Here is a 22387-nt window from a genome sequence, read left to right as displayed (position 1 = left end):
AACAAGACATCTAAGTACATGCGTCACTGTGAGCATATGCTTAAGTCTCATTGGCTTCAAAATTTAAAATGAAGCCCACGTGTAAGTGCTTTGCTGAACTGGGTCTCACTGGGGACTATCCAGCCCTTGTAGGGGGATAGACACAATAATTAGGGCTGCCAAGTGATTAAAAAAATTAATCGTGATTAATCACACAATTAAAAAAATTAATCTCGATTAATCACACTGTTAAACAATAATAGAATACCATTTATTTAAATATTTTTGGATGTTTTCTACATTTTCAAATATATTGATTTCAATTACAACACAAAATACAAAATATACAGTGCTCACTTTATATTTATTTTTATTACAAATATTTGCACTGTAAAAAACAAAAGAAATAGTATATTTCAATTCACCACACACATTGTACTGTAGTGCAATCTCTTTATCATGAAAGTTGAACTTACACAGGTAGATTTATGTACAAAAAATAACTGCATTCAAAAATAAAAATGTACAACTTTAGAGCCTACAAGTCCACCCAGTCCCACTTCAACCAGTCGCTCAGACAAACAAGTTTGGTTACATTTTCAGGAGATAATGCTGCCCGCTTTTTATTTACAATGTCACCTGAAAGTGAGAAGAGGAGTTTGCATGGAACTGTTGTAACCGGCGTCACAAGATATTTACGTGCCAAATGCAGTAAAGATTCATATGTCCCTTCATGGTTCAATCACCATTCCAAAGGATGTGTGTTCATGATGATGATGATGGGTTCTACTCGATAATGATCCAAAGCAAAGCAGACTGATGCACATTCATTTTCACCATCTGAGTCAGATGCCACCAGCAGAAGGTTGATTTTCTTTTTTGGTGGTGTGGGTTCTGTAGTTTCTGCATCGGAGTGTTGCTCTTTTAAGACAAGTGAAAGCATGCTCCACACCTCGTCCCTCTCAGATTTTGGACAGCACTTCAGATTCTTAAACTTTGGGTCGAGTGCCGTAGCTATCCTTCGAAATCTCACATTGGCACCTTCCTTGCATTTTGTCAAATCTGCTGTGAAAGAATTCTTAAAACAAACGTGTGCTTGGCCATCATCCGAGACTGCTATAACACAAAATATATGGCAGAATGCAGGTAAAACAGAACAGGAGACATACCATTCTCCCCCAAGGAGTTCAGTCACAAATTTAATTAACATACTATTTTTTTAACAAGCATCATCAGCATGGAAGCATGTCCTCTGAAATGGTGGTTGAAGCACGAAGAGGCATACGACTGTTTTGCATATCTGGCATGTAAATATCTTGCAACGCCGGCTACAACAGTGCCATGCAAATGCCTGTTCTCGCTTTCAGGTGACATTGTAAATGAGAAGCAGGCAGCAGTATCTCCCGTAAATGTAAACAAACTTGTTTGTCTTAGTGATTGGCTGAACAAGTAGTAGGCCTGAGTGGACTTGTAGGCTCTAAAGTTTTATGAAATGTATTTAATATTTTGCATATTTTTCTACATTTTCATATATATTGCATTCTGTGTTGTAATTGAAATCAAAGTGTATATTATTTTTCTTACAAATATTTGCACTGGTCAAAATGATAAACAAAATAAATAGTAGTTTTCAATTCACCTCATACAAGTAGTAAGCAATCTCTTTGTCATGAAAGTGTAACTTACAAATGTAGATTTTTTTGTTACATAGCTGCACTAAAAAACAAAACAATGTAAAACTTCAGAGCTACGAGTCCACTCAGTCCTACTTTGGCCACCATTGCAGAGGACATGCTTCCATGCTGATGACACTGGTTAAAAAAATAATATGTTAATTAAATTTTTGACTGAACTCCTTGGGGGAAGAATTATATGTCCCTTGCTCTGTTTTACCCACATTCTGCCATATATTTCATGTTATAGTAGTCTTGGATGATTACCTAGCTCATGTTCATTTTAAGAACACTTTCACTGCAGATTTGACAAAATGCAAAGAAGGTACCAATGTGAGTTTCTAAAGATTGCTACAGCACTCGACCCAAAGTTTAAGAATCTGAAGTGCCTTCCTAAATCTAAGAGGGATGGGGTTTTGTGGAGCATGCTTTCAGAAGTCTTAAAAGAGCAATACTAAGATGTGGAAACTACAGAACCTGAACCATCAGAAAAGAAAATCAACCTTCTACTGATGGCGTCTGACTCACAGGATGAAAATGAACATCCATTGGTCTGCACTGCTTTGGATTGTTATTGAGCAGAACCTGTCATCAGCATGGATGCATGTCACCTGGAATGTGGTTGAAGCAGGAAGGGACATATGAATCTTTAGCACATTTGGCACGTAAATATCTTGCAAAGCCAGCTACAACAGTGCCATGAGAATGCCTTTTCTCACTTTCAGGTGACACTGTATACAAGAAGCGGGCAGCATTATCTCCTGCAAATGTGAACAAACTTGTTTGTCTGAGCTATTGGCTGAATAAAAAGTAGGACTGAGTGGACTTGTAGGCTCTAAATTTTACATTGTTTTATTTTTGAATGCAGTTCTTTGTACATAATTCTACATGTGTAAGTTCAACTTTCCTGAGAAAGAGATTGCACTACAGCAATTGTACTAGGTGAATAGAAAAATACTATTTCTTTTGTTTTTTTATAGTGAAAATGCTTGTAATCAAAAATAAATATAAAGTGAGCACTGTACACTTTGTATTCTGTTTTGTAATTGAAATCAATATATTTGAAAATGTAGAAAACACCCCAAAATATTTAAATGGTATTCTATTATTAATAGAGTGATTAATCACATAATTAATAGTGAATCATTTTTAATCGCACAATTAATCACGATGAATGTTTTAATCACTTGACAGCCCTAATAAATTTCAATTGGTATTCTATTGTTTAACAGTGTGATTAATCCCAGTTAATTTTTTTAATCACAGTTACTTTTTTTTGGTTAATCGTGTGAGTTAACTGCGATTAATCGACAGCCCTAACAATAATCTAATCATTCCATTCAGTCAACCACTGTGAACCACATTCTATTCATGATGTTTGCACAGGACTCCCATTGGCATAAATAGAATTGCCACATTAAAAAAAATGTAGCTCCATGAATCAAAGCAGAATTCTTTATATCACATGAGAGATTACTTTTTTGGGTGTTGTATTGGATAGTTCAATTTTGTTTTAGATATTTTGGGCCAGATTCTCAGCTGATGTAAATTGCCATCACTCCACTGATTTCAATGGAGCTAGATGAATACACATCAGTTGGGGGGGGGAGTCTGGCCACCTATCTAACTTTTTTCCCTACTTGAGGGCCAGATTCTGATAGCCTTACTCACCTTGAGTACTATCTTATCCATGAATAGACTCATTGAACTTAATGGGACTATTCAAGAAGGGAATATTGAACATGAATTAGTATACCACAGTATAGCTCTACTGAATTATAAAGTGTTTTTCAATGGTTAATAACTTTTAAGCAAAGTGTGGTCTATATTCACCACATTTCCCACTTAAGATTTCTGGGAGCCCTGTACTGATAGGGGGTAGGGAAGAAGTTGTTGGGTTGTTTTGAAGAAAACCCATTAAGAAGCAAGAAATCTAGGACGCACGATAGCCATATTTTATAATTCTGTTCAATAGTAGTATGCTTAAGAGATGTTGATTTTCCTTGGTCAATTTTAAACCATTTAATTAGCTATTTTCACAGTTTGGTGAAGTGTAACAACCCGTGTGAATTTTCACACCTAACTAAACTTGATCTTTACAGGTCAGCTGTAAATTTCAATTATCTTATGAGTACATCAATGAGTTTAGAGCTTCTTCCATGGAGGATTATTAGTTGGTTTCCCAGCTGAGCAACAGATGTAATTTTGTTAGCATGAACTATATTCTACACTGATTTACATCCCTTCTAAGCAACTTGGGTTCAATGGGATTGTATGGAACAAAAATATGAGCTAGTATTTCAGTAGTGTAAGTGAAATTTTATGAAGTCTTTTCTGCGGCCTACATAATTAAAGTGTCAGAACTCAGAGAAATTTTTGTTTCATTCACTGTAAAATATAGCAGGTCAGGGTAAAATACTTACATTAGAGAAACATACAATACATATTACAGTGACCTGTCTAGATCTTCTTTAATTTTTTCCTCTTGAAACAATGGAACTTTCTATAAGTGCTGAAATGATATTCTTAATAAATAATACACTAGTCTATCATAAGGTTAGTATTAATGTCTCTCTATTCAAACATGCTGAAACTGAATAGAACAGGTAACATATAACAGTCACATATCCTTTGCTGAGTACAAGATAGCATCTCTAACATGAGCTGAAGATTTCTCACCATTTCAGATATTCATCTATTATTCAATCAGACACGCCATCAGTTTTTAATACATTGCTCTTCCACTATTTCTGCTTTTGAGGGTGTTAAACTAACACTTTCTTTTAAGAAAGGCATTGCCTCTTTCTTCAACAGAAATCCTGCAGTGTGTTTCCAATACATTTCAAAGGATGAATTTTCTGATTGCAAGATGTAGTTGGATTTGGGAGCAATAAGGCCAGACATCTGTTAGTTTAAAAAGGTTTCATTTTGAAATATGTATCTTAGGTACTGATCCTGTAGTTCACTGAGTGGAGGCAGCCTGCTGCACCCACATGGAGCCCTGCTGAAGTGAACAGGGCACTGCCCACACATATCAAATTGCAGGATTGGAGCTTTTATCAACAATAAGTTACACCCCTCAGGGAACTTGTTCCTTAAATCCAGCCGTATCAAAGTAACATTTGAAGAAGGGAATCAAAGCAATGATGCTCCATTCAGGGGCATAAATCATAATTTGATCTCATATATATTTTTATTGAAAACACACAGCAAAGATTACAGCCATAGAAAGTTGTGTAAATGAGACAATTCCATCAACTTTGCTTTTTTTAGAAAAAAGACTTCTTATGTGAATACGAATTTTTCCTTAATGCCCTAACTGGGGGGAAAATAAATGGCATATGCCTTCAGCTTTTTTTACCTTTTCTTCAGTTCACTAGACAGAAGTTGAAATATTGCTTTATTACGACTCAACATACAACAGCACTAGACCGATCGATTGTTCTATTTTGGAAACTCACTCTTGAGAATGGTGAACTGGAAACTCTGGGGCACATCTAATAACTTTAGCAATTACCTTGCTGTAAAAGGAGTACGTATTTGAATACATTTTGCGTATACTGTAGATTTTGTTAATAAATCGACCAGTCTTCCAGCATTGAACAGGGAAGGCTGTTTGGTAATTATTTACTATAGTTCATTAATTTTTTAAACAAATAATTTAAACAGACTGTATTTTAAAATAGTAGTTCATATGTCATTGCTGAATTTAGCCCACTGTATTAGTGACGTATCATGTGCTGTGGATACAGAAGAAAACAGAAAAGAAAATGTCAGAAAGCAAGTGCCTGGGACACTGCAATCAGCAAATGATCTTTCTTCTCTAAAACCTTGAGCCGCCAAATGGATCTATTTGGTGGAGCCCATGTGCCCTTGCTCATTAAAGTCAAGACAGGTTTTTACAAATGCATGGACCCACCCGTACCAAACCAGCTCCAGAAAAGGGGCCTTAAACGTTCACAAGCATAAGTCATGCTTAATTAAAATGACTGGAAAAACTGAATATGGAAACAAATTAGGACAGCATGAACAAATATATGCTGAATATTGATCATCTTGTATCTCCCTGACTGATCTCTGAATAAACCATACTAAAAATATATTTTAAACATATTCTTTTGGAGTGCTCAAAAATGTCTTCAAAGTATAACGTTATCAGAATACTGTGATTTTTGTGACAAAATAATGTGTTTGAAGTTCCCATTGGCAGAAACACACACACATGCTACCTTTTTCTTCTTCTTTTCCTTTCTCACTGAAAATCCAAACTTCAAAAGCACAGGTCACAAGATAGGGCTGCTCAGTGGTTCTGAGCAACACCCGATCATTGCATCTCCTGCTCTTATGTCCTGATTTAACAAGATGCTAATTTAAAGGTCATGGGTCATCCCACTGACTTCACTAAGACTATTCATGTAGTTAAAGGAAGCCACATGCTTAAGCATCTGGCTGAATCAGGGCTTTACAGTTGCTTCAGATTTTAGGTGGCTTGGAACCATACTTCAGAATTTAGACAGGAAAGATTGACTTTGTATGTGTGTTGGTTTGGTTTAAAATTATGAATCTGGGACGAAGTTACTGGTACAATGGATGGCTAATTACGGGCCTGTATTATTTGAGGCTACTCAAGAAGAACTTGCTCACCAGAGAATGAATTCCTGGTGGACAGTTCAACACAGCTCTACTTTGAAACCAAAGAGTCTAAGAATGAATTTGGCCATTTTGAAAAATATGCATATCCCAAGCCTTCTAACAGCCAAACAGGACAGTTTTAAAACATACTGTAACTGCAACTGAAGGTGCAACTCTGAAAAAGAAAAACAACAATACCCCCCACCCCCACAAAAAAACACCCCCAAACCAAAAATGCTTTAGATGTATGCTTTATCCCTCCTGGAACTTGTCTTTCCCTTAAAAAAATATTTTGTTAAAAACCACTATGATATGAGGGCGATTGACTATTTGGTTTCTTCTAAGTAGATGCTTTTAAATTAATGCATATAAATAATTTGTATTTAATTTCCTTCTTTTCCTGTTTAGCAAAGCATTGCAGAGATCCTTTATTTCCCCACCCCCACTCTCCTCAAAGTCACTTGGTCAATGCTGAGTCTCTGTGTGTTTTGCTTTTTAAGACAAATTTTGCCTCTCGTTCCGATTTTGCCATGGGACTCATGGGCAGAAAAGCTGTGTTTTCACTTGCACTGTTCTCTGATTCTGTGCTTGCCAGTTCATAGTCCTCTGACCTCCTTGCATCAGTCAGAATTCGAATCTGCTCCTGGACAGTTTCTAGCAATATTTTCACTTCCTGTTGTTCTGCTATAAGACAATTGCTGACTGGGGCACTGACATTGACAAGTTCAGCTGAATAGGAGTTTTTGCACCATTTGATGCCTGTTACTTCAGAAACATTTTGCATTTGCATGCAGGCTTCATCCAAGCCCACCGACGGGATGATGGGAACTGAGTTGGCCCTTGATGCGGAATATCCAACCAAGTCCTTCCGATCCACACTATTAAAATATGGGGTGGTCTCTCGTGAAGGCAGTTGCATATTTATTGAAGTATTCTGAGGAGTTTTTAAATCAGTGGATGAATACCTAAAAATAATAATAAAAGAAATAATTAGCTTTTGCATTTTGTGTGAGACAGCCAGACATGAGAGGAAACATCTGCTGAAAAAGTATCTTCCTGAAGCAAGGAATAGTCACTAGCAGGGTGGTCTAGTGGATAGAGAACTTGACTGGAATTCAGCAGAGCTCCTTTCTATACCCAGCTCTGCCACTGACCTGCTTGGTGACCTTGGGCAAGTTACTTCCCTATCTGCCTCAGTTTCCCCAGGTATAAAATTAGGATAATCTTACTTACCTCCCTTTGTAAAGTGCTTTGAGAGCTAAGTATTATTATTTTTATTATTATTTCCTTATAATAAAATGTGTAGTTTTATTATTACATTCCTAATCTGGCAAGCGGATTCCCACCTTCCTCAAGCATCAATATTTTAAAACGTGGATATTTTGTTATGAATTAGAATTTGGTAGTGTTCTGAAATGTGCAGAGAAATTAACTTCAATAAACGTGTTCTGAGTGCAATCCTACATTCTGTACCCAGGTGTTTTTATGATCTGCACTCCCATTGACATCAGTGAGAGTTACAGGATCTCAGTACCTCTGAAAATCAGATCACTTATTCAAGCACCCAAGGTTCTAAAGTTGGCCCTTTTTTCGGTCATATATGGCACAAGGCTGGTGGGGTTCTGGGAAATATTCCCGGATATTAAAAAATATTAAAAAAAGACATCCTAGATCCTCCATTAATTCAAATTTTGATGGAATTACATCAAATTGCATCAATTTGCATTAATTTCACCAACATTTCCATTTTGTTTAGAAGTTGGATACAGTTGCGCTGACGAAAACTGACTTTCAAGGTACATCTACGCTGCACAAACGTCACGGCAGTAAGCAGCATATGTACACTGCACACACCCCTGGCATGGGTATAAATAGCAATGTAGGGGGCGAGGTACTGCTTAGGCGAATAAAGACACACCTGAACCCTATCCTATACATCTGTCTACATAACTAAGTAGTGCTACTTTTAGTAGTGTAGTGTCCTGCTGTGTCCCCGTTCCTGGAGCCTTTCCCCGTCACTTCTCCCCTGCCAGAGCCGTCCAGTGACAAATGTAGCCACATACCACAGCATGGACACAGCTTGCTTTTTACTGTGGCATATAGCTATACATACCTTATATGCTGCCACCAGTAGAGTGCAAAGTAAACATGGCTTCAATTGCGGCAAATACTTCAAAAACATCACTGAAAATATGTGCATTTTGAATCACTTTGGAAACTCAGCAACATGCCAAAAGTCAGCAGCTCCCTTTTTAATAAGAAACATTAATACAAATCTGCTTGTACAATCAGTTAATATTCCTATTAGCCATGGTTATCAGGGACTATGGGTTTGATTCTGATCTCAGTTACAGCATGGCAAATCAAGAGTAACTAAAGTGAAATCAGTGAAAGTGAGATCAGATTCAGGCCCCACATCTTTATTGAAAGTTCATTTTCATTTGTCACATTATCACATCACTATTTAACTAAACAAGATAAAGGCTAAATCTTACATGCTTTACACAAGAGCAAGGAAAGCAAGATTTGGCCCTAATGTAATTTAATCTTACTAGGTTTCTGAGTTTCCACTTCAAGGTTCAGATTCAGCTGGGTACTTAAGTAAAAAAGTTGCCATCTTGACTTGAAGAGGACTAATCCCTGTACTTAACTAACTCATGTCACTTGGGCTTACGTACATCATTTGGTATGGGTAGATAGAGAACTAATAAAGAAGAAGAACAGATTCCTTACATAGCACATGTTCACTAGTGTTCCATTGATTGTAGTCGACTTGATTATTGCACATTGATAGTTGTACATACAATTCAGCATATCCACCTTTGGCACGTGTTATGTTCAGTGGACCTGCAATTCTACCCTTTCTTTACACTAATACCACATTGAATTGATTTAGCAATAGTGCTTTCTGGTCTGTATCCCAAAAGTTCCTGCCCTACTCCCAGCAGCAGTGCATTCTGGGTTGAAAGGCTTTTTGAGATACCTTGTGTATGCCCAGGGAATTATGGGAGAAAGGACCAAACTCTGATGCTGCTTGAAGAGATGTGATATCTCTTGTGTTTCACAGTGGAAGTATTAAAGAAAGTTGCAAAACAACTTTTGGGCAAATGAGGAAGAAACACGCAAAAACAGAATGAAATTAGACATCTTCCAAGTCCATTTATCAAAAATCACTCGTAGAGCACATTTCAAAGAATCAATATTAAATATGGATCAAAGAAATACATCTGTAGAGAGGACATCTTAAATAAATAAATAAAATAAAAACAAAATAGTGCAGACCTGTTGGCTTGTGCCCACTCTTGCTTCCTTTGCATTTGTTTATATAATAATTTTCAAATCACTATAGCCGGAGTGGTCTCATCAGTTGCATTATACATTTGTATTGATAATTCAGCCCCTAAATATACTTTCTGGGCTGCACCCTGCAAATGAAGCGAGTGAATTCTTTTAACGAATTTCACATGTCTAGTGATGATACACTAGCATAAGCAAGTATGAACTCAGATATTGATATGAAAATGTTAAAATTTGCCAAGTCCATAATATGGACTCAGGTCATGATATTTCGAACCCCAAAACGGCAAACATGTTTAATGCTCAGCACATTCCCGTGAATCCTCCTTAAGTACAATCAGATGTCCTAATCCTGCACTGGGAATTGTGCATTTCCATCCTTGTGTCCATGTGGTTTTCAATCAAGGATCAAAGCTGGACTAAAGCATTCAATTTGTGGGTGAGCAGATGAAGGGAAATAGCAGGGAAATCAGATTTGAACAAGTGAGGCTCAACTTTCATTTGTGTAGGGGCTGGATCCTGCTCTTGAAACAGCAAACAGAATTTTACTGATTTAATTGGGAGCAGAACTAGACCCAGAGCGATCACAGAAAATGGGGCATTATTATAAAGATACAGAACAAATACATTTTAAACAACTTTTCCTTAAAGAAAATAATTATTTTCTTCCTAAATAAACTCATTTTACATTTCCTTTTTTTGTCCTTCTGGAATGCAACTCCCTTCCTCTCCTCACCTCCTTTGCTTAAACAGAGACAAAAGAAGAAACTAATAAACATTTAGAATAAGTAATAATAATTACGTGTTTTATTTGTGTAATTCTCAGGGTGCTGAGTGAGAATAAAATTGAACAAAACATGGTATGCTACCCTCTCCAAATCCTGACACATTTTAAGATGGACAAAATAAGTTGGGCAGAACTACATTTGAAATGGGTTGTCTCAGCACAGTACAAATAACTTTATAGCAAACTAACTCTAGATCTTCGAAGTTAATATATATAAAAATACAGAGAAATGATATATATATGTATGTATATATATATATACACACACAGAGAGAAATGCTGCCTTGTGTGTGCATGTGTTTGTGTGTGTGTGTGTGTGTGTGTGCGCATCAGGTTTGTGTTATAATATATATAATATACACACACACAAACCTGATGTGTGTTTGTGTACATGCATATTTACACACATACACAGACACACAGCAGGACTCCATACATCTCGTAAAAGTTAATATCCTGAAAGGTAAACAGCTGTCACCTAAATAACCTGCAGTCAAAATGCTGGCCACTTAATCAAAAATAAACTGTCACCCTCAGACCACAGTCAGTCTCTGGGGATGTGAATGGCCCGGAGATGCTTTGTTTGTTTATGGATCTAATTTAGAACAGGTTTCTCTACTATTTAATTAGCTGGGTGCACTAATTAATCAACCGATATTAACTCTGCTGAACAAACTCTAAACTGTCAGGCCCTATTTCAAACCATGAAACCTGGCATTTCTTGAAAGCAGCAAACACTTTCCCCCAAGCAAGAAAAGAGAAGAAAATTCAGAAGATGGAGTACATTTGTGTAGCCCAGAATAAATAATTATAAAAGCTCTCCTTTGCCAAAGATGAATGTGCAATTTCTGTCTAACCTGTAGTCAGAACTGCTGATGAATGAGCCCCAGAAGATGCAGAGTACATTGTAGGTTTGGCTATGCAATCAAAAGTTCAGATATTTATCTGGAAAAACTGGGGGGGCGGGGGACTTAAACATTTTTGCAGAAATCGACTTCCTTGTGAGAGCTACAGTCAATTGGACTGGAAATCTCAAGGGAATAGCCATACTGTGAGATTTCTGGTATCTTTTTTTGGGATCAGAAATGGGTTTCTGTCACTTTGTGTTTGGTCCAGGCTGAAACTCCAGAGAACAAGAGATTTAAAAATAAAACAAAACAAAACACTAAAAAATCAAAACACATCATGCGAAAAATGTCGTTTTTTAAAACGTAAACCTTTTGTATGGTTTTGCTCCAAAAAAACAACCCCACTTTTTTCAACCAAACAGATCAACCCATCAGTAGACTGCACCATGCTTTGCAAAGACCTGGTACGTTATTTTTTGAAGACTTCATTTTAATAAAATCAGATTAACAAACAAAACTGTATAATAGAAAGGAAATCAAAGAAACACATGTATCATCACACCTAACACTGAACCATTATTGCAACTCCTTTTTAAGGACTCTCTTTTAAGAATTCTGGTATCAAATTAGCTTTCAAGATTAAAACATAAAACTGCTCTTCCCCTTCAAAAAGGGAATGATCTGAATACCCTGTATAGATAATACCCTGTAAAGTATTTTCCATCCTGATTTTACAGAGGTGATTCTTTTACCTTTTCTTTAATTAAAATTCTTCTTTTAAGAACCGGATTGATTTTTCATTGTTCTTAAGATCCAAGGGTTTGGGTCTGTGTTCACCTGTACAAATTGGTGAGGATTATTATCAAGCCTTCCCCAGGAAAGGGGGTGGAGGGCTTGGGAGGATATTTTGGGGGAAGACGTCTGCAAGTGGTCTCTTTGCCTGTTCTTTGTTTAAAACGCTTGGTGGTGGCAGCATTACTGTTCAAGGCCAAGGCAAAGTTTGTACCTTTGGGAAGTTTTTAACCTAAGCTGGTAAGAATAAGCTTAGGGGGTCTTTCATGCAGGCCCTCACATCTGTACCCTAGAGTTCAGAGTGGGGAAGGAACTCTGACACACTGGTACTAGCTGATTATTCAATACAAGTTTCAGAGTAACAGCCGTGTTAGTCTGTATTCGCAAAAAGAAAAGGAGTACTTGTGGCACCTTAGAGACTAACCAATTTATTTGAGCATAAGCTTTCGTGAGCTACAGCTCACTTCATCAGATGCATACTGTGGAAAATACAGAAGATGTTTTTATACACACAGACCATGAAAAAATGGGTGTTTATCACTACAAAAGGTTTTCTCTCCCCCCACCCCACTCTCCTGCTGGTAATAGCTATGTCACAAGTACTCCTTTTCTTTATTCAATACAAGGAATTCTTAAGCACTCACTCCTATGGTATCTGGGTTTCATGATAGAATTCAACACTTGAACCACACACGTATATAGATCGTAAACTGACTCTGCCTTAAATAATAAGAGTCACACACAGTAGCGCTAGTGAAAATCTGGTCTTTCTTACCTGGTCTCAGTCATAAGACATGTGCCAGAGACCCCAGAGGCTGCTTAAAGGGGCGGGGAGGGGTTGGTTTGCCTCCCCACTGCTGATCCTCCTCTTCCTCTCTCAGGGCTACCTCCTCCTGCCCCCTAGCAGCCTGATTCCCTTGGTCCATAAGCTACTACTCCCACTTCTTTCAAATTTGAGTGAGTGGTATTGGGATCAGGCTCACATGGTCAGAGCACCACTCAGGTTTGGCCTGGCCATCCTTCTGTCATGACAGAGAGGAGGTCATGCCAAATTTGAGTGAGTTATGTTGTGACCCTGTGCTACTCAGACAAAAAGTGGTTGGGCTATGGCCCAAGTGGCCCCCTCAGCTCCGTGGCCTGAAAGATACCCAAGGAGTTTTCCACTGACTCAAAAGATTTTAAGGCCAGAGCAGCCCTCTGTGATAATCTTTCTAGTCTGAATTCTCACATAAAACAGTCTATAGAGTTCACCCACTAATTTTTGTGTCAAGGCCACTAACTTCTGGATGAATTAGACAACAGCATATATTTTAGAAAGACAGCCAATTTTGATTAAAAGTTGCCTAGTGACAGAGAATCTATCACATCGCTAGCTAAGTTGCTTTAACAGAGAGCTGATCAATAAATTTCTTGCAAAATTCTTTGGTTTTGTCAAATCAGCATTTTCTGACAAAAATGATTTGACAAAATCAAAAAATTTAGCAACAACATATCAATTGCATCCACATTTTCAGTGAAAAATTATCAGAACGTTTTTTTTTTCACTGAGTTACTCCAGATTTACAACCATGTAAGGGAGATCAAAATCTAACCCTACATTTGTACTGAATAGTGAGAATGTGGTAGGAATTCATAAAGTGTCACAGGAAATTCACCTATTAACTGAAGCGGGTTAAGAAAGAGTGGTGGGCTTCAAAGGGGGACCTATAGTTTTATCTGTTTTGATGCTTTAAGACTAGACTGTACCATACATTTTGGGCACAGGAAAGGAAGCAGGAGTAATAAAGGAATTATCTTTGGGATTACAAGGTTGAAGGAACACCTGCTTTGAAATAACGAGGAGGCCTTGTGGCACCGTAGAGACAAACAAATTTATTTGGGCATAAGCTTTCGTGGGTTCTAGCCCACGAAAGCTTATGCCCAAATAAATGTGTTAGTCTCTATGGTGCCATAAGGACTCCTCGTTGTTTTTGCTGATACAGACTAACACGGCTACTGCTCTGAAACCTGCCTTGAAATGAAGACTTTTTTTAATGCATTGCTAGATTATTTTTATCACAGTGCATTGACAATTCTTCCCTGCACCACAGAGGACATATATGTATTCTTGTTAAGTTGGGCAACAAGAGATAGACTGTCATTGGTACTATTTGTACCATTATTTGTAGTGCCTCAAACCAGAAAATTGATCGCCCTTTGGAGTCCATCGAACATTTGTGCTTAGTTACAACTTTTGAATTTGTCCTTATGAGAATGGTCATTAAATGCTACTTTACTGGAATTTCAGTTGTTCATATGTACACCTGGGTGATTATGGATTTCCTTATTTCTTTCTGGTTGATAGCCCTCAGTAAAAGAAAAGCCTTCTGTTGCCTGAGGATGCCCAGAGATAGAGGTGACATGAACTCACAGGGATCAGAGTTGGTCAGATTCACCTGACTTTTTGTTTGAGGTATTGCATGGAGCAAATAAAATAATTAATACAGCTGGGTGGCTCTGAAGTTGTTTACCTGGTGAAAGGCAGAGTAATTCATGTATTGCAACATGTTTAAAATAGTACAGCCTTCTAAGACAATTACTTCTACTAGTGCACGTTTTTTTTTGGTCTCCTAGTTACTCTTGCCCTGCTAAGGATATGAATTTGTCTTAAATGTGGGCTGCATCTCCCAAAATCTAGTGATGGATTTTCATTAATTTGTAACAAAATTTGAATGCTCAGAGAGCTTATTTAAATACATTTATAATGAGATTCGACGTGCTATTGACTCATATCAGATTATTTGAGGTGGGGATTGTGCATTGTGTGACCCTATGCCCCCTTTTGCCTTTGCCCTGCTCTAATAGCAGCTTCTGATTTAGCATGGTGTTGCTTTTCAAAGACGCTGCAGAATAGAAAAATCTCTGTTCTGAGTGTCTGGGGGGCTTTGTTCTCATCATGCAATAAACAACCTGTACTTAAATTGTCCTTTTAAGGCCACCATATCGTGAGAACCCCAGCACTATTTGAAATTTGACTGTGTGTTGTGTAAGCATCTGGATCTCTGTCTATATGAGAGCCTTAACTTTAAACCTATTTGTCTTTATTTACTTCAACAAAAAACTATTTAGCCCAGTGAAGGGGGACACAACTTACTGGTCTACCTGCTAAACTGACCAGTGTGTTCATGCTTCAGAGTCACTGCTTATCTCCTGCAGGCTATCTAAACAACCTCCCTCTGTCAATCCGTGCTTTTTGTGACTGCCCCAGTGATTTGCTCTGACAGTGGCATTTATATTCATGTAGTTGGGATTAAATCACCTCAAGAGAAGAGAAACCTTAGGTCTGGGACTTTGCTGTTCAGACCTTCAGTAACTGAACCTTCTGAAACTTGCACCATGGGATTTCAGAATCGTCTGTCTATGAAAAGATTTCATCCTGCTGTCATTTTCCCGTGCAAATTTTGGCTACTGCCAAAAGACTGCCTCTGTGACTGTGTCCATGGGTCCAGCTACGCTTGTCTGGGAAGCTTTGTCCTAGCATTCTAGTATGTGCATGCACTTAAAAGCCAGAGCTACTACCGGCACATTGAGAGGCTGATCATGTTTTGCTGACAACAACAGTCACCACACAACAGCTGGAAGAAACATGGTACATGGCCTGAACCAAAGGCTACTGAGGTAAATTAATGCTCCCCATAGACTTTCTCAAACTCACATGCAGTACCCAACAGTAGTCAATGGAAAACAGTAAAGTATCAAAATACATAACAAAAACCTGCAAATGTCACCCACATATCTCCATTTTTTTTTTATCGAAACATAGGAATTGCCAGATTAGATCAAACCTGAGTTCCATCTAGTTCAGTTTCACGTCTCTGCAATGGCCAGCACCAACTGCTTCAGAGAAGGTGTAGGATTTCCTGCAGTAGACAGATGTGTGATAATCTTCCCCCAGGAAGATCTCATCCTCATAATCAGAGATTTGTTTATATCCTGGACCATGTGATTTCACATCCTTCCAAAGTTGTTAGCATTGACTATTATAAATCTATATATCTGTGTCATCCATCTAACTATCTAATCCCTTTTCTGAATCTTGCTAAGTTCTTGGCCTCAGCAATACCTTATGACAATGAGTTCTATGGTCTAAATATGCATTGTTTGAAAAACAAATCTCATTTTTTTTTATCATTTTTGAAGTTGACACCTTTTAATTTCATTGAATGTCCCCTCATTCTTGAGTAATGAGACAGGTAGAGCAGAATCTCCCAACCTACCTTCTCTAAACTATCATTATTTTACATACTTCTATCATGCCCCCATTTATTTGTCTTCTTTCTAAGGCAGACAAGCACAGTCTTTTCAGTGTCTCTTCATATGAGAGATTTTCTATATCCATAATCAGTTTCATCATCTGTCTTTTGAACCTCTCTAATTCTGAAATATTATTTTGAGATGCGTTGACCAGTACTGTTCGCACATTACAGAAGAGGCCCAACCACTGATTTATATATTATCTTTATAATAATTTCTGTATTATTCTCCACACTGTTCCTTATGCATCCTAACATCATTCATGTTTGCTTTTTTGACTAGCAAGTAGCACATTAAGCTGTCCACAATGCCAATTTTATTACTTTGCATTTATCATCACAGTACTTTATCTGCCATTGTGTTGCCAGTTCATCTAGCTTGGCTAATTCCTTCTGAAGTCGCTCAGTCATCTCTGAACTTGACTAACCTAAAGAACTTTGTGTCATCTCTAACTTTTGTTACTTCACTACTCATTCCCCTTTACGGGACTCTAATAAATATATTGAAGCTTCACTGGTATGGAACCTCAGTGCACCCTGCTGTTAAACTTTTGTCATGATGAAAATTGACTATTTATTCCTACACTTTGCTTCCTGTTTTAGCCCCCCTTTTTTTGAACCATGACAATACTTTCCCCCATGACAATTTAATTTCTTTGGCAGACTCTAATGAGGAACCTTGTCAAACACTCTCTGAAAGCCCTGATAAATTATGGCAACTGATTCTCCTTAAATATGCCATACTTTAAAGAAGTACAATAAAACTGCCTCACAATGGATATTGTATTTGTTAACCAATGAATCCCTTAAGTAATTTAAAGAGATTATTGTAATGACTTAGGTAAAAAATAAATTAAAATAATAAAACCCAAAAGACAATTAAAATAAATCTGTTTGACTGTTCTCAATAGCCCTTAGTGATACAATTATCTGAATGTGGCTCAGACTAGGTTTCTCTATGATCTGCTGTGATATTAAAGATTTGATACAGGCTTTTATTAGAGCTGTGGCTTGCCCAAGTGTCCATGTTTAAAATATCATCTTCCCCTCCTGCTATGCAGTATACCATATACCACTAAGATGGTAGCCTCCAACCCAAAGGTAAGTCCATAGTACTACATATACCTAATGCAGTCTGTCAAGTGTTCAGGAATCTTTTGGGGGTGAAAAGCGCTGTATAAAAAACATATATATATATATATGCCGATAAACAGCTGTGGTCTGTGTTATCCAGGAGGTAAAAGCAGAAGGGCACAATGGTTGCTTCTGACCTTCAAAACTAAAAACACATACACAAGCCCATCTTGTCTCTTCAGTTTATTTTATTTATTTCAGGTGTTGCACATAGTCAATTCAGAAATATTGGAGGCTGATTCTATTCTAACTTATGCCCATTTTATATCAGTGTAACTCCATTGATTTCAGTGCAATTAATCTTGATTTCTAACAGTTTATGTGAAATAAGTGCCAGACCCATTACATCCCAGACATTTCCTCCTCATTCAACAAGAATTATATTTGTATAAGATCTGGAGGCTCTTTTGGAAAACTGTGGAATATTTAAATATTATGGGATTGGCTTTCAGAGGCACTCAGCGGCTGCAACAACAACTGACTTCAAAGGAAGCTGCACTTCTGAAAGTCAAGCCTGAAGAGTAAGTGGCACTTGCATTCAATTGCTGTATCTTTTACTGAAGATGAGTTGAAAAAGAAAATAACTCCACAACTTTTTTTGTGCATTTTAAAGGGAAAAGGCAACTGACAAGGTCATGTTATGTCTACTCCAAATGTATTTAAGGTAGCATATTTTGTAATTGTAAACAAAATGTGAGCTTTGCACTATTTGTTTTCCCATATTTGTCCAGTATTGATGGTGAAGACAATGCTGTGTACTACTCACTAGAATTACAGATCATGATATCAGTAAATGAGAAAAACAATATCTGTAAAAGATGCCAAGCAGGCAATCACTTGCAGTCTGTGCTGATCATTTCTTCTTCAGACTTTGAAGGGATTAAAATAAAAAGCAGCCATCCAAATAAAAATATAATATCCTCAAAGGCCAATACGTTGAAAATGTATTTTTGCTTTTAACATTATACATTGGATGCATAATTGTCTCAAAACTAGCAAGTACTGTAATAGCAAAGCAGATTTTCCAGATAAGGGATTTTTATTTATTTTATTTTGCAGCTGATAATGTACTTGTTTGCTTCAGTTGTTTTTATTACATACCCTTGACAAGGCATTGTGTCCTGATCTGTGATCCTTGACTCTTCTAGCTGTTGATATGCTGGTCCTGTAATTCCATTGAACCTACCCCGAGGTAAGGGTGGAGTCCTCCGAAAGGCATTCTTGTGTAGCATTCCACTTCTTTGTCCTGGGCTGCAGCATGAAGAGAGACTTCTGGGGACAAGAACAAGAGTACGGTAAAAATTACCAGAGCCCCCAACATAAATATGTATAAAGTAAAGATTACAGAATTAATAATACATGGACTGTGGTATTATAATTTTGCTGGGGTCATTTGTGATGTCAGCAGTAGTTCTCCATGGAAATATAATGCTGTAATTCTTACTTGGCTGTTTATTCCATGTTTAAATGTCAGTCTCTCCTGGAAGAATAGAAATAAATGAAAGGTACATTGGTAATTCTCTTGTATTTGGTCAGATGTCATTCTATTTCCCATCATTATCATCCTGGTACTTAGTGTCAGATCAACAGCTGAGGATCTGGACCTTAAATTTTAGGCATATCTACCACAGCTTTATCAACCTGCACTGTACATTTTTAGTAACAATCAGTTGTACTTTCTTTTTTTATTGTGGTAAGGTTGCACAAAATTTGAGTAATTTTTAAATACGTTTTACCTATTACAGAAAAGTGCCACCTTCTGAAAATTATTTTTATATTTTAATGGAGCTAGGAATTGTTTCCATTTACTGCAGGAATCATAAGGGATCTGGAATCCACATAAAGTTATTTTATGTTAGAGTTGAATTCAGTTGCTGCTAATGCAAAAGTAAGGAAACACACGATTAAGCCAGAATCATAACCTATTTCTATCATTAACTGGTTACAAAGGTGCATAGCATCACTGACTTGTTTGTTTTCCAGCTATTCTTCTTTTGCAGTATGTCATCTGTGTATTTCCTTTATTATCTATTAGTCTGTGGCATAATCTTAATGATAAAGCATAGAGTCAAACATAGTAAAAATCTTAAATGAATCAAACAGTACCAAAGAATCTCTATTGGTAGAAATTCCATGCTTGAATAATAAGAGTATAGCAATAGAAATGTACTACCAACCACCTGACCAGGATGGTGATGGTGATTGCGAAAGGCTCAAGGAGATTAGAGAGGCTACAGAAAACCCAATAATAATGGACGAGAAGCTGGATATGAGTCAGCAGTGTGCCCTTGTTGCCAAGAAGGCCAATGGCATTTTGGGATGTATAAGTAGGGACATAGCCAGCAGATCGAGGGACGTGATCTTCCCCCTCTATTCAACATTGGTGAGGCCTCATCTGGAGTACTGTGTCCAGTTTTGGGCCCCACACTACAAGAAGGATGTGGATAAATTGGAGAGAGTCCAGCGAAGGGCAACAAAAATTATTAGGGGTCTGGAACACATGACTGAGGGAACTGGGATTGTTTAGTCTGCAGAAGAGAAGAATGAGGGGGGATTTGATAGCTGCTTTCAGCTACCTGAGAGGTGGTTCCAAAGAGGATGGCTCTAGACTATTCTCAGTGGTAGAAGATGACAGGACAAGGAGCAATGGTCTCAAGTTGCAGTGGGGGAGGTTTAGGTTGGATATTAGGAATCTCCTTCCTTAGAACTTTTTAAGGTCCGGCTTGACAAAGCCCTGGCTGGGATGATTTAATTGGGGAATGGTCCTGCTTTGAGCAGGGGGTTGGACTAGATGACCTCCTGAGGTCCCTTCCAACCCTGATATTCTATGATTCTATGATTTCAACTATCACCATTGTCATAAATATAAAGGGAAGGGTAACCACCTTTAAAATCCCTCCTGGCCAGAGGAAAAATCCTTTCACCTGTAAAGGGTTAAGAAGCTAACTCGCTGGCACCTGACCAAAATGACCAATGAGGAGACAAGATACTTTCAAAAGCTGGGAGGAGGGAGAAAAACAAAGGGTCTGTGTCTGTCTGTGTGATGCTTTTGCCGGGGACAGAACAGGAATGGAGTCTTAGAATTTAGTAAGTAATCTAGCTAGAGATGCATTAGATTATGATTTATTTAAATGGCTGAGAAAATAGCTGTGCTGAATAGAATGACTATTCCTGTCTGTGTGTCTTTTTTGTAACTTAAGGTTTTGCCTAGAGGGATTCTCTATGTTTTGAATCTAATTACCCTGTAAGGTATTTACCATCCTGATTTTACAGAGGTGATTCTTTTTTACTTCTATTAAAAGTCTTCTTGTAAGAAAACTGAATGCTTTTTCATTGTTCTTAAGATCTAAGGGTTTGGGTCTGTGGTCACCTATGCAAATTGGTGAGGATTTTTACCAAACCTTCCCCAGGAAGTGGGGTGCAAGGGTTGGGAGGATTTTGGGGGAAAAGACGTTTCCAAACGACGTTTTCTCAGGAACCCAGATAAAGTTTGGTGGTGGCAGTGGAAGTCCAAGGGCAAAGGGTAAAATAGTTTGTACCTTGGGTAAGTTTTAACCTAAGCTGGTAACAGTAAGCTTAGGAGGTTTTCATGCAGGTCCCCATATCTGTACCCTAGAGTTCAGAGTGGGGAAGGAACCTTGACAACCATATTGACTTGGTATATGTCACCTCAGGACGGGATGCAAAGATAAAGTTTCTAGCATTAACAAATGCTTCTTGGAGCAGCTAGTCTTGGAACCCAAGAGCAACAATAATGTAATTAAATTGAACATCCTTGTAGAGGGGGAAATACCAAAGAAACCCACCACAGTAACATTTAACTTCAAATAGGCAAACTATACAAAAATGAGAAAGGTAATTAAACAGAAATTAAAATGAACAAAAGTGAAATGCCTGCAAGCTGCATGACATTTAAAAAAAAACATAATAACTTAATATATATCCTAAATAAATAAATAAACAAGAAGAAACAGCAGCAGCAGCAGCAGCAAGACGACCAAAAATGCCACCATGGCTAAACAGATAAGTAAAAGAGGCAGTAAGAGGTAAAAAAGCATCCTTTAAGAACTGGAAAATTCTCCTGAGAAAAATAGAAAGGAGCAAAAACTCTGCCAAGTCAAGTGTAAAAGTATAATTAGGCAGGCCAAAAAAATTATGAAGACCAACTAATAAAAGGCACAAAAACTAGCAGTATTTTTAAAAAAATACATCAGAAGCAGGAAACCTGCAAACAATCAGTGGGGCCACTGAACAATCAATGTGATAAAGGAGCATATAAGGAAGACAAGCCCACTGCAGGGAAGCTGTATGTGTTAATTGCATCAGTCTTTACTGCAGAGTATTGGAGGGAGATTCCCACACCCAATCCATTTTTTTAGGTGACACATCTAAGGAACTTTTGCAGATTGAGGTGTCATTAGAGGTGCTCTTGGAACAAATTGATAAATTAAATGGTCATAAGTCACTAAGATTAGATTGCATTCACTCAAGAGTTCTGAAGGAACATGAAATTGCAGAAGTACTGACTGTGGTACGTAACCTATCATTTCAGTTGGCCTCTCTATCACATGTTTGGAGGATAGCTAACGTAATCCCAATTTTTTTAAAAAAGCTCCAAAGACAACCTCACAATTATAGACCAGTAAACCTAATGTCAGAACCAGACCATGAATACAATACGTTGGCGAAGGCTTAACATGGTTTTTGTAAAGGTAAATCATGCCTCACCAATTTATTAGAATTCTTTGAGGGAATCAACAAGCATGTGTATATGGGTGATCTAGAAGATATAGTGTACTTGGATTTTCAGAAAGTCTTTGACAACGTCCCTCACCAAAGGCTTTTAAGTAAAGGAAGCAGTCATGGAATAAGAGGGAAGGTCCTCTCATGGATCAGTAACTGGTTAAAAGCTAGGAAACAAAGGGTAGGAATAAATGGTCAGTTTTCACAGTG

General features: G+C 37.7%; 1 protein-coding gene across 2 annotated transcripts in view; it reads right to left on the bottom strand.

Moving 5' to 3' along the window:
* Positions 1-6535: 6535 nt before the first annotated feature.
* The window catches only part of NRG3 (neuregulin 3), a 910532-nt gene continuing 894680 nt past the window's right edge, over positions 6536-22387 (bottom strand). For both annotated transcript variants that reach the window (XM_084635085.1, XM_084635086.1), the window contains exons 8-9: positions 18536-18706; positions 6536-7249 (exon numbers count right to left, since the gene is read on the bottom strand). In XM_084635085.1, coding sequence (XP_084491211.1) covers positions 6742-7249; positions 18536-18706 — 679 coding nt within the window. In that variant the 3' untranslated portion in view covers positions 6536-6741. The remainder of the gene's footprint in view (positions 7250-18535; positions 18707-22387) is intronic.

The sequence above is a fragment of the Lepidochelys olivacea genome, assembly GCF_965140295.1.
Source record: "Lepidochelys olivacea isolate rLepOli2 genome assembly, chromosome: 7".
NCBI classification, from domain to species: Eukaryota; Metazoa; Chordata; order Testudines; family Cheloniidae; genus Lepidochelys; species Lepidochelys olivacea.
This window is presented reverse-complemented; position numbering and strand designations above follow the sequence as displayed.